At 38.0% G+C, this 18,219-nt stretch overlaps 1 protein-coding gene across 1 annotated transcript in view; it reads left to right on the top strand.

Annotated features, from left to right (window-relative positions):
- The first annotated feature begins 4,930 nt into the window (after positions 1 to 4,930).
- LOC131153562 (2-alkenal reductase (NADP(+)-dependent)) overlaps positions 4,931 to 18,219 on the top strand; it is a 30,142-nt gene continuing 16,853 nt past the window's right edge. Inside the window, exons 1-2 of the mRNA XM_058105950.1 lie at positions 4,931 to 5,573; positions 14,020 to 14,197. Of these exons, the coding sequence (XP_057961933.1) occupies positions 5,331 to 5,573; positions 14,020 to 14,197 (421 nt within the window). The 5' untranslated portion in view covers positions 4,931 to 5,330. The remainder of the gene's footprint in view (positions 5,574 to 14,019; positions 14,198 to 18,219) is intronic.

Here is an 18,219-nt window from a genome sequence, read left to right as displayed (position 1 = left end):
TGACCCATCTCTGGCAGGAGCTCGACCTGAGCATCGACGAAGAATGGGAATGCTTCGGCGACAACGCACGATACAAAAAACGACTCGAAAACGAACAGGTCTTCGAGTACTTGGCCGACCTCAACCGAGATTTGGATGATGTGCGGGGATGAATTCTTGGCCGAAGACCTCTGCCATCAACCCGAGAGGTGTTCGCTGAAGTAAGGAGGGAGGAAAGTCGAAGACACGTGATGCTGAAACCACAACTGGATCGCGTTGGGTCTAAAATACCAGCCCTAAATTTGGGTGGGTTGGACGTCTCGGCTTTAATTTCAAAAGGCTCGGGAGGATATGGACAGAATCCATAAAGAGGCAAATTATGGTGTGAGCACTGTCAAAAGCCAGGTCATTTAAAGGAAACTTGCTGGGAAATTCATGGAAAGCTTGCAGATTGGAAACCGAGACATTATCAAAAAAATCGTGGGTATCAGGCTACCACTGACAGTTCAACTGGAAAATTACAAGGTGAAAAAAACAATAATATCAATCCAAGTAGTGCATTCAGCCCTGAACAGTTGGATCAACTGTATAAAATGATTACCTCCATTCAAACATCGGGCCAGTCTTCTACTGGTTCTCTAGCTCACCGAGGTAATTATTTATCAGCCTTAAATACTTTATCTTGTCACAAATCACCATGGATAATTTACTCGGGTGCATCTGATCATATGACTGGTTCTTATCAATTGTTTTCATCCTATTCACCATATGGTAGAAACCTGATAGTCAATATTGCAGATGGTTCACTCTCACCAGTTGCCGGTAAAGGAGGTATTCGCATATCTGACTCCGTACCCTTAAAATCTGTCCTACATGTTCCCAAGTTATCTTGCAACTTGTTATCCATTATCCAGTTAACAAAAGACTCCAATTGCTCTGCTAAATTTGTTTCATCTCATTGTGTTTTTCGGGACCTATCATCGGGAAAGACGATTGGCACTGCTAAAGTGTATGAGGGACTCTACTACTTTGAAGAGGCAAACTTGAGTGAAGAACGTAATACTGTAATTTGTGATTCTACATCTACTTCTAGAGATAATGAACTTTTGTTCTGGCATTCTAGGATGGCTCACCCAAATTTTCAATATCTAAAGCGTTTGTTTCCGTCTATCTGTTCAAATAAAATGTCTCCTGAGTTTCAATGTGAAGTGTGTGAACTTGCAAAACATCGGCGTGCTTCTTTCCCAACATCCATATACAAACCATCTAGTCCATTTACTATGATTCATAGTGATTTGTGGGGACCCTCAAGATCCCTCAATCGCACCTATACAAAATGCTTTGTTACTTTTATTGATGACCATACTCGTCTTTGTTGGGTTTACTTGTTGAAAAATAAAACCGAAGTCTATTCCATTTTTGTTAGTTTTCATTCCATGATTCAAACACAATTCTAGACTCATATTCAAATTTTACGTACTGATAATGGTACGGAATATTTTAATGATGTTCTAGGAACTTATCTTCAAGAAAATGGGATTATTCATCAGAGTTCTTGTGTGGATACCCCTCAACAAAATGGGGTTGCTAAAAGAAAAAACAGACATATACTTGAAGTAGCTCGAGCATTGATGTTTACTATAAACATGAGAAACTATTTTTGGGGAGATGCCATCTTAACAGCTACACATCTCTTTAATCGAATGCCAGGTTGAGTACTTTCCTTTGCCACTCCTCTCCAGAAATTCCAAGAACATTTTCCTACCTCACGACTCCCCTCTAGTATTCCACTGAAAATCTTTGGCTGTACGGCTTTTGTTCATATTCATGCTCACCATCACGATAAATTGGATCCTCATGCCGTTAAATGTGTCTTCATTGGTTACTCCCCTACTCAGAAAGGCTACAAATGTCATGACCCTGTCTCAAAGAAAATGTTTGTTAGCCTTGATGTCACATTCTTTGAAACCACTCCTTATTTCCCAAAGCCCTCTCTTCAGGGGGAGCAATAGAGTGAAGATCGGTTCTTTGATTTCTTTACGACAGAATCTATCGAGTCTCCTATTACCACTGACTTTGTGCCATCTATTGAGTCTCCCGTTGCATCATTATTCCCTGACCCATCCACTAAGTCTCCCGTTGCATCACTTCCTGAATTGTCAAACACAAAAAGGCACTTAACCTCAGGGGGAGATGTAGGGAAGCAAAACAACACAAACATACTAGTTTACTCAAGAAAGCCAAACACAAAGAACAGGGAGAATCTCATACCCGAGGCACCAAGCGCGTTGGAACCGGTGATGGCTCCGAACAACCATGAGTCTCATGAGCCTCATTCTGATAATCCTATACCTGATGACATCAATTTACCTATTGCAGTCAGAAAACAAACCAGGTCATGTACCCAATATCCCTGGTCTAAATATATGTCTTATAAAAGCTTGTCTACAAGATATCGTGCCTTTGTCTCTAACCTTGACAGGATGAGAATTCCAAAGAATATTCAGGAAGCTTTGGAAATACCTAAATGGAGGGAGGCTGTCATGGAAGAAATGTGGGCTCTGGAGAAAAATGGGACTTGGGATGTAATGAGTTTGCCGAGAGGAAAGAAGCCAGTTGGTTGTAAATGAGTTTTCACAGTGAAATATAAATCTGATGGGACAGTTGAACGATATAAAGTCCGACTCGTTGCAAAAGGATTCACACAGACTTATGACATTGACTATACAGAGACATTTGCACTGGTGGCAAACTTGAATACAGTTCGAGTTCTCCTATCCTTGGAAGCCAACTTAGATTGGCCACTACAACAACTTGACATTAAGAATGCATTTCTAAATGGTGAATTAGAAGAATAAGTCTACATGACAATACCACCACGCTTTAGCAAGAAAGGTGAAGAAAACAAAGTGTGTAAACTCAATAAGTCCTTGTATGGACTCAAGCAATCTCCCGGGGCATGGTTCGACAGATTTGCAAAAGTAATAAAGAACCAGGGATATCTATAAGGGCAATATGATCACACCCTATTCTTCCAATAGTCTGAAAGAGGTAAGCAAACCATTCTAATAGTGTATGTTGATGACATAATTTTAACTAGGGATGATACAGTAGAGATGGAAAGATTGAAAAAAGTCCTAGCTACTGAATTTGAAGTTAAAGACTTGGGACAAATGCGGTACTTCTTGGGCATGGAAGTTGCTAGAACGAAAAAGGGTATTAGTGTCTCTCAGCGAAAGTATATCACTGATCTCCTAATTGAAATTGACATGCTAGGATGCAAACCTAGTGAAACCCCGATCAAAGCAGTAAAGAGGGTTGAAGACTATGGAATTTCTATTGAAAATGAGAGGTATCAGAGATTGGTTGGTAAACTAATTTACTTGTCACATACCAGACCAAATATTGCATTTGCCGTTAGTGTGGTAAGTCAACACATGCATTCACCAAAAGAAGCTCATTTAGATGTTGTATACAAGATCCTTCGATATCTCAAAGGTTCCCCGGGCAAAGGACTCTTCTTCAAGAAATGTGAAAGCAAGGAAGTAGAGATCTTTACAGATGCAGATTGGGCAGGATCAGTGGATGATAGAAGGTCCACCACTAGTTATTGCACATTTGTCTAGGGAAATCTGGTAACCTGGAGAAGCAAAAAATAGAATGTAGTAGCTCGTAGTAGTGCCGAAGCTGAATTCAGAGCAGTTGCTCAAGGATTATGTGAAGGACTATGGTTACGAAAACTCTTAGATGAACTACAGGTCCCGATGAAATTTCCTCTCAAACTCTATTGTGACAATAAAGCAGCTATCAGTATCTCTTTCAATCTAGTTTAACATGATAGGACTAAACATGTAAAAGTGAACCGACATTTTATCAAAGAGAAAGTTGAAGAAGGAACTATCTGTATGACCTATGTACCTACCAAGGAACAAACTGCAGATATTTTTACGAAAGGGTTGGCACGACAGAACTTTGATGATCTCATTAGCAAGTTGGAGATAATTAATATCTATGATCCAACTTGAAGGGGAGTGTTAAAATCCCGAGTATATTTGTGTATAATGGGTAAATTAGGAAAGTGTGTAAATGTAGGAGATTACATATTATTCTGTAGGGATTATTTCCTTATTAGATTAGGTGATTGTATTATAAGATTGGGATGTATACAATGTTAAGGTACGCAGAGTTGAATAGAATATTTTGAATTCTGCTAACAACATGAGTCATATATATGCTAATCAAGTTGAACTTGAATAACACACTTTCAATTGATTCAAGCCTAGGCTCTCTATTAAGTAATTGAGCTTAGCTTGAGTTGCTTCAAGCTTGGGTTGACTTGACTCATTTGTAGCCCCGTTAGATTGATGGAATTTACTTCTAATCAGCATTTTAAAACATAAAATTCGGGCCTTAAATTTAAATTTTTTTGTAGATTTGGAAAAAATATAATATAAAACTATACTAAATTTCTTCAAATTCGTACTCAAAATCTATGCTACTAAATACTGACTTAAAGTAAATTGCACAAACAAATTCCTTTTAGGCAAGTCTTGATCATTATTCCTACTACCACATTCATCTTTAGCAAATAAAGCTCATAGAATCAAATTTTTTGAAGGTCGAAATGTCATTGCCATTCATAAGATGGAGATGTCTGAAAAGATACCAAGATTAATCAATCTAGTATAGATTTCAATAGGTAATTTACTATACTACTCGCTAGAAAAAAATAACAGAAGGATTTTTCCAAGACAATACTCAAATAAAATTAAAAAAATATAACACTAAAAAGTAATAAATAATTCAGATTAGATCAACTATTCAAATATGAACCGATCAAAAGGTCAGGAGGATGAGCCTATATCACACCCTTCCATCTAATTAAAACATTTCAAATTATATATCCCAAATAAGAGGACCTATATAAAATTTGATGAGATCAATGTGGAGTATTTTTATTGAAGGGGAAGGCTTGATGAGAAGACTAGTCCCCGAAGGACCTGATTTTTTCATCATCAAGAGAATCAACGACTACCTTTCTTACCCAAAGTAGACACTACGGAACGTTAGGTTTGCGGCGTAGGACGCGCCGCGCCAAACATGAAACAGCCCAGCACTGTTAGGTGGTACGTGCGCTGCTACCCGCCGCGTCGGTGATTTCTGTCAGTACGGTAGATGACTGGCATCAGGGCAGCCCATTTCCACTTCCAGTGCTATAATCTGCATTTATATATTTGGATTTCACGAAATGGGGAGGAAGGGAAAGGAAGCTTTTCGACGTTCGTCTCTGTTCTTTGTCTTTGCGCGCACACACATTTATAGAATAAGAGCAGAGTTGCAAAGAGACGATAATGGAGGTTGAAGCAGAAGAACGAGAAGTGGGTAACAAGCAAATAGTCTTCAAAGGGTTCGTAAATGGGATTCCCAAGGAAACGGATATGGAGCTGAAGGTTGGGGGAACGATTAAGCTGAGGGCTCCAAAGGGCTCCGGAGCAATTCTGGTGAAGAACCTCTACCTCTCTTGCGATCCTTACATGCGGGGTCGCATGCGCAAGTTCTACGGATCATACATTCCTCCTTTCGTCCCTGGTTCTGTAAATCTCACTCCCCTTGCACAGTCTTTATCAAATACTTCTTTTACTCCCATTTTTATTTTTGGGTGATGTTTTGTTATGTTATGAGTCTTTTTGTTACTTCTTCAAATCCGTGTCTCAGAATTGCAGTAGAAGATAACACATTTTTGTCGTAATTTTGTGTAATTTTCTCCGCAAATTGAACACCTGATAATGGTTCGTTCTTGTGGGAACTATGAATTTAAGCACTATTTCTTAATTGGACAACAGCAGGAGTAATCTGTTAAGTCGCTGTATGTCACTCTGTAAATTATTTAAATTTGATTATCTGTGGACTTCAAATTGATAGCATTTTCATTCCTGCGGACTTTATTACTGTACAAATTATACGATGCTATGTAATGTCCACGTACATGGGTTCAGAGCCTTGGATTTGGCAGTGTGTTATGTTAAATTTTATTAAAATCCAATGCCCAAAATTCATTTTCACAAACGCAGAGTTATTGCAATCTTAAAACCATGACTATAATTTTTTTAATGCTAGAATTAACAATCTATATTTCACATTTTCTCGTTTTGGTACAGTATCCAAATACATTCAACTTCAAAGCTTCCCAATGAGACCAATATTCTTGTTTTACTTTATATCCGCAGAAATTGTGTCTAGTTTTAAATTCTGAACTCTTACATATATTTTCATAATCCTTAGTTTACTCTAATTATTTCTTTCCCTCATCCTGAAGCTCCTCTACTCTGTACTGTTCTCCAATGCATGTCATAAGGCTTCAGTATAAACTACCACATTTCTATCAGAGTTGTCTCCAAGACTCCAACAAAAGTGCAAATCACCAAGAGCTCGCTCAACTTTATGCACATTCAAAAACCTGACAAATGTTATTTAAATATGATGAATTCAACTAGTAAATTTTTTAATTGACAACAAAAAATGGATCTCTCTTTTTCCAGTTATTTCTTATCTGGCACATGGCTCAGTTTGATTCATTCTGGTGGATTGGAAATTGATTGCATGCTGTTCTTGAACACAATATCACAATACCAATTCTGGTCTTATGCTATATTAGGAGCATTTACTTCTGATTGTAAAACCATTCATTTAATTTTGCTAGAATGCTAAATCTACATTTTATTTTCTCTCATTTTGGTAGGATATACAAATCATTTCACTGTAAGCTTACTAATGTCACTGACATTATTGTTTTACAGTTTTACTTATCTTTGTAGGATCATGTTTAGTTTTAAGATCCAAACTTTTAGACCATTGCTCATAATCATTGGCAACGATGCTCTTTTCTAATTAGAATTTCAAAAGCCTGCATTTAGCTCCTGTTGTGGAAATTGAAATGCACAACGAAATAACACAAAGGATTACGTGGTTTGACAATGCCTACATCATGGGAGCAATCGACAGTATTTCTTACTATCTTGTGTCAAAGACATGAGCAACCTTACAAAGACATCATAAACAATGTTTATATAAAGTTTCCAGAGGCTTTCCCTCCAAACCCCAACCAACTTAATGTCCCTATTCAAAATTTGAAAAATCTGCGCTGGATTCCCGAGCCAAACCGCCGACAGTTTCATAGAGAGAGCAAAATTTTTGAAAATTAGGCCAAACCTTGCCTGAATCTGTCGACTGTTTGGGCTAAGCCATCAACAGTTATATGGCTACCGTCGATGGTTTGCCCTACTAACACCAGTATCTGATTTTCCGTCATGTTTGAAAGTCAAGGTATAGCCCCAAGAGAGGGGGTGAATTGGGTTATTAAAATTTTCTTTTAATTCTTTTTAAGAATTCTCAACCTCTTGTTAATTTAGCAATCACACAACCAAACCTTAATTGAATAATCAATCCACAAACCAACACTTAAACACAACACAAATAAACAATACTCAAACAATCAAATAACCAATCAACAACTAAAGTAATCAACCAAAAAATACTCAATCAAGATATGGTATGTAGCTTTTTGGCAATTTTCAGTTTTACCAAAAACTCAAGGTATTTGTTTGTAGCCCTGTGTATATGATTGTTTCAAGCCCTGTAAAGAATGAAATTTTTTTGCACTCTCTCAACTAAGATTTCCGCAAACAATTAAAAAACATACTCCCTTTTGGGTTTTTGCAAAAGTTTAATCAAAACATACTTTCTTAAGTTAAGAGTCTTCTTAATCTTGGATTTAGATTTTCAGCAACCTACACTTGCAAACACACCACACAACATATATATGTTGAAAGTAAAGAGAAGAGTAAGAGAGAGACCAAGATTTTACGAGGTTCGGCTTATCCCCAGCCTATGTCCTCGCCTTAGGCCAATACCACCTAAGGATTCCACTATAGCACTCCTTTCCAAGCGGAGCAAACCTTTATAAATCCCTCCTTAAGGGTAGAGCCCCCTCTCCAAGCAATACCCCACGCTTGGTCTAACGATTGAAACGACCCTTGAATCGTCAATAATTACAAGAAACAAGAAACAATTCCTGTGTACAATAACACTCTCAAAAGAGCAGATTAGTACAATTGAAAGCACTATATACTTTAATATCAAATATCAAAAGAAATAAGATTGAAGTTCAAGAGTGATTTCACCAAATTCTTTCTCTAGATGAGATTCAGCAATTCAGAAGTTTAAGAACTCAGAGAAGGATGATCAGCACTTCAGATTTTCACAGCAATTTAGATTTACAAAGAGTGAGCAAGAGAGATCTTTTTTGAGAGCAAGAAGGCTTTCAGCTTTAAAACAGATTTTCAATTTCTTAGTATGTTTGATTTGCTAAAACCATGTATTTGCAAGCTCATAAAGGTATTTTTGTGTTGCCCAAGATTACTTAGAGTATTTCCCAAATTTTTATGAAATTTGGGGCACAAGAAACCTTAGTTTGAATTTTAAAACATTTAAAAATTTTAGCAATTAATAGTGTTCAGTAGACTGAAGTATCGGGTTCAATCTTCTGAAGTTCTTTAAAACACTGAAAAATTTGAACTGAAAACAGGGTCAGTCGACTAGGGTCAATGGTTCAATCTTCTAGGCCTATACTGCCTCTTCAGGATTTCCATAGGAAATTCTTCAGTAGACTAAACTTAATCTTCAGTCTGCTGAGGAAATTCTTCAGTATGCTAAAGTTACACTTCAATCGTCTGGGCAGTTAAAGAACTTGTTTTTCAGTTTGGTTTTCAAAAACTCTTTGCTCTCTTGCTTTGATTACTTATAGAAACTTTTTCCGGGGTTTTTAAAATCAGGTTTCTAAGCCAAATAACCCCTAAAGAGCTTCAACACATTTCCATGAGATATTTCAATATGAAGTACTTACATCATTGGTCTTAAAGCCTAAAACTTAAGATTGAAGTCTTCCATGGTATTTGCTTTGTGTCTCCTTTGACTTGAGCTTGAGTCAGCTTTAGATTTCCACACATTTTACTCATTTTGGTGTTGCTTTAGCTACCTTTGGATTACTTTAAATATGAATGAGTTTTTGCACTTTCATTGCTTTTCTTCCTTTTGAACTTTGACTTTAAGTATTCTTGAAACATCATCACTCTAACAAACACATGTTAAATCATCCTTCATTTGTTATCATCAAAACGAGATTTGAAAGCCATGTTAGGCCAACAATGTTTTCTCTTTATACATGCATTCTACTCAGTATATGAGCCACATATCACAACAATTTTCACCTTGGCGAATATACGGAAACTAAAAACATAACCCGCTGCTCCACTTTGACCTTGGGACATTAGGTTGAGACCATCTCCCTTCTAGCAGATGGAGACATTCAGCAAGTCCAAGCAATGCTTGAAATTATTCGTGATAACCGACTTCATCAAGATATCCGCTGCGTTCTCTGATGTGTGAACTTTCTCAAGTACAAGTTCACCTGAAGAAATCAACTCCCAAATCCTATGGAACCTTACATCTATATGTTTGGTTCTAGCATGATACACTTGATTCTTCGCCAAATAGATGACACTCTGACCGTCACAACGCAGCTCAACTCTATCTTGCTATATTCCCAACTTCTTGACTAAACCAGTAAGCCACAATGCTTCCTTAGCAGCTTCGACGATTGCCAACTAATGGGTCCTCCCACAAGGGTAAACACATACCATGTTGTAGACCTCTTGTCATCAAGATCCCCTGCATAATCTGCATCAACAAATCCTACAACTCACGAATCACTCATTTTCTTGCCGTTTATGATGTCACAGTGAGAAGTGCCTTGTAAGTATCTGAAAAATCTATTTGATGGCATCCCAATTTTGTCTACCCGGATTTGGAAGGAACCTACTTACCACACTGACTGCATGTGCCAGGTCCGGTCTTGTGCATACCATAGCATACATTAAACATCCCACAACACTAGCATAGGGGACCTTTGACATGTCTCAGATATCATCATCCGTCCTTGGGCATTGAGGGGTAGAAAATTGAAAATGATTCGCTAATGGTGTACTTACCAGTTTTGCATCAGTCATGCTAAACCTTTCCAACACCATCTCCACATAACCGCCCTGAGATAACCATAATCTTTCTGCAATTTTGTCCCAACGAATCTCCATCTCAAGTATCTTCTTGGCTGCACCAAGATCTTTCATGTCAAACTCTTTATTCAATAGAGTTTTCAACTGATTTACCTCAGTCATATCCTTCACAACAATTAGCATGTCTTCAACATACAATAATAAGAAAATGAGAGAACCATTATCAACATTCTTCACATACACGCAGCAATCATACTCACACCTCTTATAGCCTATCCGGATCTTATAGGAATCAAAACGTTTGTACTATTGCCTTAGAGACTATTTCAGATCGTAAAGTAACTTCTTCAGTTTACAAACCAAATGCTCCTGTTCGGGTTGACTAAACCCTTCTGGTTGTACCATATAGATCTACTCCTCTAAGTCACCATGGAGAAATGGTGTCTTCACGTCCATTTGTTCCAAATGCATATCATAATGTGCCACTAATCCCAACACTACCCTAATGGAAGTGTGTCGAGCCACAGGTGAGAATATTTTATCATAATCTACTCCTTTCTTCTGTGAGTACCCCTTTGCTACTAACCGTGCCTTGAACTTCTCTCCTTCCTTTTTTGAAATTGCTTTCTTCTTCCTGTACACCCACTTGCAAGTTGCAACCTATTGCCCTATTCCCATGTGGAAGCTCCACCAAATCTCAAGTCTGGTTCTTATGCAATGACTCCATTTCCTCCACCGTAGCACCCATCCGCTTACTTTTCTCCTAGTCGTGCACTGCCTCTTGAAAAGTAGTTGGATCTTTGCAAATGATAATGAGAGCATAAGACACTAGATCATCAAAACCATACCTGGGCGGTGGCCTATTAGTGCATCTAGATCTACGTATAGGAACACTGTCAACTTGTTGGTTTCTGAAGCTAGAACTCCTTGCAACCTGGGGACCATGATCTTTGCCCTAAGTCTCTAACTCTACCTGCACAACATGTTCATCTTTGCTCTAGTTTTCTGGCTTCTATTTCTCTTCATCATTTTCTTGAGTACGCTTCACCATAGCTTTCTTATCAAAAACTACATTTCTACTGATCACCACCTTGTTTGCTATTGGATCCCATAGCTTGAACCCCTTCACACCTTTTTGATATCCTAGAAAAATGCAGCATCTAAACTTTGCATCACGCTTCGATCTCTCCTCACTAGAAATGTGCACATACGCTGGATAATCGAATACTCTCAAACCGGAGTAGTCTACCGCATTACCTGTCCAAACCTCCTCTGTAACTTTCCCCTCTAGTGATGCCCTTAGTGATGGATTAACCAAGAAACACACCATACTCACTGCCTCAACCCAAAAGTTCTTCGCTAGCCCTGCATTCAACCTGAGACACCGAGCTCTCTCAGCCAGAGTTTGGTTCATCCTTTCTGCTACACCATTTTGTCGTGGTGTCCGGTGAACAGTGAAATGTCTCCTAATGCCCTGCTGCTTACAAAACTCCATGGGCCTTGAATCAGTGTACTCGACCCCATTGTTTGATCCGAGGCATTTAATTTTCCTCCCGGTCTGCTTTTTCACCTTAGCTTTCCACAATCTAAACCTAGCAAACCTACCTGACTTGTGCTGCATGAAGTACACCTAGACCTTTCATGAGTAATCATCAATAAAACTCACGAAATACATATGTCCACCTCTTGATGCTACTCTCACCGCCCCCCAAACATTAGAGTGAATGTAATCAAGAATACCTTCCGTCTTGTGAGTGGCTGTTTTGAACTGCACTCTGTTTTGCTTCCCAAGAACACAATACTTGCAAAAGTTCAGCCTGTATGTTCTCATACCCTTCAAAAGATTCCTTTTATGAGTACCTTCATCCCATGCTCACCCATATGCCCTAACCGCATTTGCCACAAAACAATGTTATCAAATTTAGAATCTACAGCTACAGCTCCACCTACAATTGTAGTGCCTAGTAGTGTATAGATGTTACCTACTAACTTTTGCCCTTTCATCATTGTTAGAGTGTCTTTACGCACCTTCATAACTCCGCTTTCGGACTTGTAACTACATCCGTTACAATCCAAAGTGCCCAATGAAATTAAACTCTTCCATTGATCCGATATGTGCCTTACATCACATAAAGTTCTCAACACACCATCAAACATCTTAATTCTTACGTTCTCTATTCCTATGATTTTACATGAAACATCATTACCCATCAAAATGGAACCAGAATTAACCAACATGTAGGTGCTAAATCATTCTTTGTTTGGTGTCATGTGATAAGAACATGCCAAGTCTAGGATCCAAGAGTTCGTGAGGCGATCTGACTCCGATGAAACTGAAAGCATATCACCATCACTGCTTTCTAAATTTCTTTCTTCAACTACATTTGCTGATTTTGAAGAGCCCTCTTGCTTCTCAGCATTCCCTTTCTTCCATTCCAGACACTCCGGTTTTATGTGCCCCTTTTTACCGCACTTAAAACACTAGAGATCTTTCTTCTTCTTAGATTGCGATTGAGACTTATTTTGATTCAATCTATTCCTGAATTTTTCTCTCCCACGTTCATGATTACTCTTCACCACAGGCCTTTCACCATGTGAAATTTTATTGCTGACTTTCTTTCTTTGATGAAAGCCCAGCAATGCGGTTGTTACCTCTTCCAAATTCGTGATTTATTTACCCCATGTTAGAGTCGTAACCAAGTTTTCATACGTGTGAGACGTTGGTAGGGAATTCAATAGCATCAGTGCCTTGTCATCTTCCTCGAATTTCACATCAACACGCATAAATCACTTATGATGTGAGTGAATGCATTGATGTGTTGGTTCAAATCCGAACCTTTCACCATCTTAAGCCAATATAACTTTTTCTTAAGAAGCAATTTATTCGTAAAAGACTTAGACATATACCGGCTTTCAAGTTTCTACCAAACAGCCGCAGAAGAATCCTTTTCCATGACGTGATACAACATGTCATCGGCCAAACACAAATCTGATAGTAGCCACAACCTTTGCTTACAATTCCTTCCAATTTTCCGCATCCATGCCTTCCGGTTGAACTCCATATAAGACCTTCACCATATTTTGCTGCACTAACAGATCCTTCACCCTTCTTTGCCATAAACCGAAGTTTCCAGATCCATCAAACTTGACAACGTCAAATTTTGTAGACGAAGTTCCCAAAGCCATTACAACAATGCTCTAATACCAATTTGTTATGGAAATTGAAATGCATAGGGAAATAACACAAGCATATAACGCAACACTCAACGGTGAAAATACAGATTAACACAATCATGCAGATTATATGAAAGCAATAACAAAAGGCACAAAGGATTACGTGGTTCGGTAATGCCTACATCCACAGAAGCAATCGACAGTATTTCTTACTATCTTGTGTCATAGACACAAACAACCTTACAAATACATCATAAACAATGTTTTTATAAAGTTTCCAGAGGCTTTCCCTTCAAACCCCAACCAACTTAACGTCCCTATTCAAAATTTGAAAAATCTGTGCTGGATTCCCAAGCCAAACCGTCGACAGTTTCATACAGAGAGCAAAATATCTGAAAATTGGGCCAAACTGTACCTGAATTCGTTGACTATTTGGGCTAAACTATCAACGGTTATATGGCTACCATCGACAGTTTGCCTTGCTGACACTAGCATATGATTTTTTGTCATGTTTTCTCTTTTTACATGCATTCCACTCAGTATATGAGCCACATATCACAACAGCTCCCTCTTCCACTGTCTACAATATCCCAAAGAATAACTTTGGCTTACCAGCTCCATCGTGTGCATGGCAGCTGTTGCTTTAGCTTTCAGTTCAAGAATTCGAGTTTGAAACTTATCCTAGTAATACTTGCAAATTTTGAACTGTAGAAGTAGATTATTTATGCAGAAATGACAATTTTTTCATGGATATCATCTTTACAATGATTTATTAATTGTATGTATTATGATGAAGCCCATTGAAGGATTTGGCGTGTTCAAAGTTGTGGATTCTGACAACCTTAGTTTCAAACCTGGTGATTTACTCTCGGGGATGACTCGTTGGGAAGAATACAGCTTGATTGAAGAACATGAGCAATTGAGGAAATTTCAGAAAAACGATATCCCTCTCACATACCATCTGGGTCTCTTAGGTATGAATTAAAATTAAGCTGCATGGTAATAAAAATACCAGAACATGCATACATATTCTTTTTCAGTAACTTTGAGATTTAATTTTATTTTATCCATGCTAAATTTATCTGTAGTAGTCTATATTACAATATCATTTTGCACAATTACCAATATTTTTTTTTTTTTGATTATTTATCAGTTATTTGATAATTGAATGCTGTATTTGGAGTATACTAATTTGCACATTGGGATGCTAGTGTTTAGAGGGTAAGAATATGGGATAAAATGATAAGAACCTAGGATAAAAGTTATCAAGAATAGAGAACGTATCTTTTGAATAAACATTTAAAATATTAAAAGAGGATAATGCCGTTCATGTTAAGTATATGTTTAAAATGCGAATGATCTCAATTTTGATGGGCTCCTTTGCGTCAATTTTATGTAACTGTTGTAAAATTGTAGTATTGTCAACTTTGGGCGTGTAAACCAAAAAAATATGTACAAATTTTATTTGCTAATATAAATGTGAATTTTGAGAAATTGACTTCTATTGCTGTCAAAATGGACCAAGAATTTTGAGGAATTGGCTTCTGTTGCTGTCAAAATGGACCAAGGATTTTGAGAAATTGGCTTCTATTGTTGCCAAAATGGACCAATTGACAACCTTGATCTCCTATAAGGAGAATGGAAAAAGCTTGGAGAACCTAGGGTGTACTCCAGAGGATCTCTCTGATGCTTAAGTCAGGGATGGAAGAAGTAGAGATTGAACAACAACAGTATTAAAAATGAGTTGTAGATGTTTTACTTCTAAAAGTTCCCTTTTTATAGGTGCCCACCACTTAAATTATGCTTTAATGCTCCTCCCCCATTGAATTAAGCATTTTAACCATTGTGTGGGGGTTACATGCCCCTTTATCTTCTCTTAAGTTAATGTGTGCCTCTTTATTTCATAGGGCAGACCAAAAGCCTTCCCGTTTATTACCATTGATCCTTTGTGACATGTATCATATTTTGGCCCCATCAACTGCCCCTGCACTTTCTGAGCCGAAAATCATTTTCACTCTTAAGAGTAACCCAAGAATCAACCTCCAAGTTAGCTAATTACCACCCAATCCAAGCAAAATGATGTCGAACCGAGCATTGCCCATCTTAATTGAGTAAAATATGTTTGCCAGCAAGGCTCGTCTGTCATTTTATGAGCACAACTCATCTATCATTTAAGAATAGAACTCGTTCGTCATTTATGAGCTGTTAGATTACAACTTTCCCTAAAAGTTTAAGTTGCTAAGTTGTGGCCAACAATGTATATAGGAAGATAAACACACCATAAATAACACTCATTATAGGGAGTAGAATAATATTTTAAACACCACGCAATAAATGTAGGCAATGAGACTAGAACCCAGTACCTTCTGGTAATCTGACTCTTATACCATGTTAGATTACGACTTTACTTGAAAGATTAAACTGCTAGGTTTTGGGCCAACAATATATATCAAGCTCTAGCATTCCCTTGCACGTGCAACCTGATAGAGCTCGACAACACATTGGAGAGACAAACAAATGATAGATAACGCCCATTTTAGAAAATAAAATAAATTTTTAAACACTAAACAATAAACATAGGCAACAAGACTAGAACCTAGGTCCTCTTTGTAACTAGCTCTGATGCCATGTTAGATTCCACTTTACATAAAAGCTTAAGTTTTTCGTAATGTGGTATTCTAACTTATAAGTAGAGCTCATCTATCATTTATAACTAGAGCTCCTTGGTCAATTAAGAGTAGATCCCATCTGTCATTTTATGAGTAGAGGTCATATGTCAATTATGAGCATAGCTCATTTGTCAAGTATGAGCACAAATCATGTCAATTGGTGAGTAGGCCTCATCCATCATTTTATGAGTATAGCTCATCTGAAATTTTATGAGAAGAGCTAATTATGAGCAGAGTTCATATTTCAATTATGAGTAGGGCACATATGTTATTTTATGAGCAAAGTTTATCCATTATTTTATGAAAAAATCTCATCAGTCATAAGCAAAACTCATATGTAATTGAATAAGAAGAGCTCATATATGAGTAGAACTCATCTATCATTTTATGAGTAGAGCTCACATTTTATTTTATAAGTAGAGCTTTTTATACTATTAGCATAGCTCATCTATTAAAATACATCATATCACTCCAAGATTTGCTATCCCAAGTCCTAAGACTAAAAAGATTCCTTTCTTCAATTAGCCTATATTTTCCCTTTGCCGGGGAGGGTGACCTTAGGCTCAAGAGTTGGAACATGGCTTTATGAGGATTTTTTTCTTCAAGTTGGGTCTGCTTTTCGCAACCTTACCATATCATTAAGTTTCCTACAACCCTCCCTTCTCCAAGAGGATAGGGAAGAATTGAGTTTTTTGAGAGTACAAGAAAGCTCTAATATGCCTACTAGGGAGTGTTCCATCGATGCAGAGATCAATTCAGATAGAAGAGCCTTGAACATCAATACTCTCGAAATTAGCTCCTCGGGGCATGGCCACCCGAGCTTTGGTGAGGATGAAGAGACTAATGGCCAAGATGGTGGGGAGGGCGAGGATGACAATGAGTAGAGGGCTTCATGCTCTCTCTCTCTCTCTCTCTCTCTCTCTCTCTAAATCTATGTAATCCTTAGAAATGTTTCTATTTCAAACTCTAGACACGTATCGAAAGAGCTTCTTACTTTAATAGTTTAATGCAATATGACTTAATTTCAAATAGCACTTTTTCCATGCAACTCCTTATTTTAATATGCTGTTATTTCATTTAGTTTTTTCTTTTTTCCTTTGGGAGCCTCATCGCCCGCTTTTCATTTAGATCTGCTTTATTTCTTATGGTGATCAATATTTCATCCAAATTGATGTACTTTTATGCTCAAGCCATTAACTCACTCATGTCTATTGGGGGCTTCTTACCTAGTGATACCAAAAACTCCCCTAGAATGTAAAGCTTCTATTCGGAAATGGCTATTCTATGATCTAGGTTCCTAACCTCCAGGGTAGCATGTGTGGAATGCTGCATGAACTCCTTCGATGTGGGCGGAAGTTTTTATTATTTTCTGACTGCTGATGAAATGTACCATGAACCGCTGCTCCAAATCTGCAAAATATCCAATCTACCTTCGTTTCAATGCCTGATACCAAGAATGCATTGGGCCTTTCAGTGTTGCTGCAAAGGCTCTGCACGTAATGGCATCTTGCGCCCTTTGCAGCTGCATCAACATTTTGAATGAGTCCAGATGACCCACTAGATCTGAGGTATCATCGTACTTATCGAAATTTGGCGTCTTGAATTTTTCTGGAACTTCCATCACCTCTTTAGTCAAAGGAGGATCTGAAAGCTTTAAGGATTGCTTGCCTAACAATGACTGCTCTTGGATTTCCTTCATCATTTGCTTGAGACGATCGTCAATCTTTCTAAACTTCTCTTCGGGAGAAACATTCGTCATCTTCCACATTGTTGATATCTTCTAGGCGTGCTGCCCTTTAAACCTGCCCCAAAGTGGCTTTCTAGCTTTGTTCCTATTGTGCAAGTGCTGAAATCTTATTCCAAAGGAGGCAATGCTTGATTCTATGTTGTTGGAGAATCCTTCTTTTGTTGCAAATCTCCCCAATCATCACCTCCATCTGCTTTGAAAGGCAAAAAACTGCTCCATTGGGACCATTCCTTTTTGTAGCGAAATGCCAGGCTGTGGTGATCGCACCAACAAGGGGGAACTATTTCCCTCCAAGTGACTAGAACCATAATTGTTATGCGAGGTCGCCACGATCTTGTGTTGGAAACATATCTTTCTTGCTCTACCTGGTGCACCAAACTCTTGCCTCCAAAATTTTCTAGACCAATTTGCTACCTTGATCTCTTGTAAAGAGAACCAAAAAAAAAAAAAAATGCTTGGAGGATCTGGGGGTGTACTATGGAGGATCTCTCTGATGCTTTAGTTAGGAATGGAAGTAGGGATGGAATAGCAACAGTATTAAAATATGAGTTGTAGTTTTCTTCTTACCTCTCCCAAAAGT

Source organism: Malania oleifera, chromosome 4 (genome assembly GCF_029873635.1).
Source record: "Malania oleifera isolate guangnan ecotype guangnan chromosome 4, ASM2987363v1, whole genome shotgun sequence".
In the NCBI taxonomy this organism is placed as follows: domain Eukaryota; kingdom Viridiplantae; phylum Streptophyta; class Magnoliopsida; order Santalales; family Ximeniaceae; genus Malania; species Malania oleifera.
This window is presented reverse-complemented; position numbering and strand designations above follow the sequence as displayed.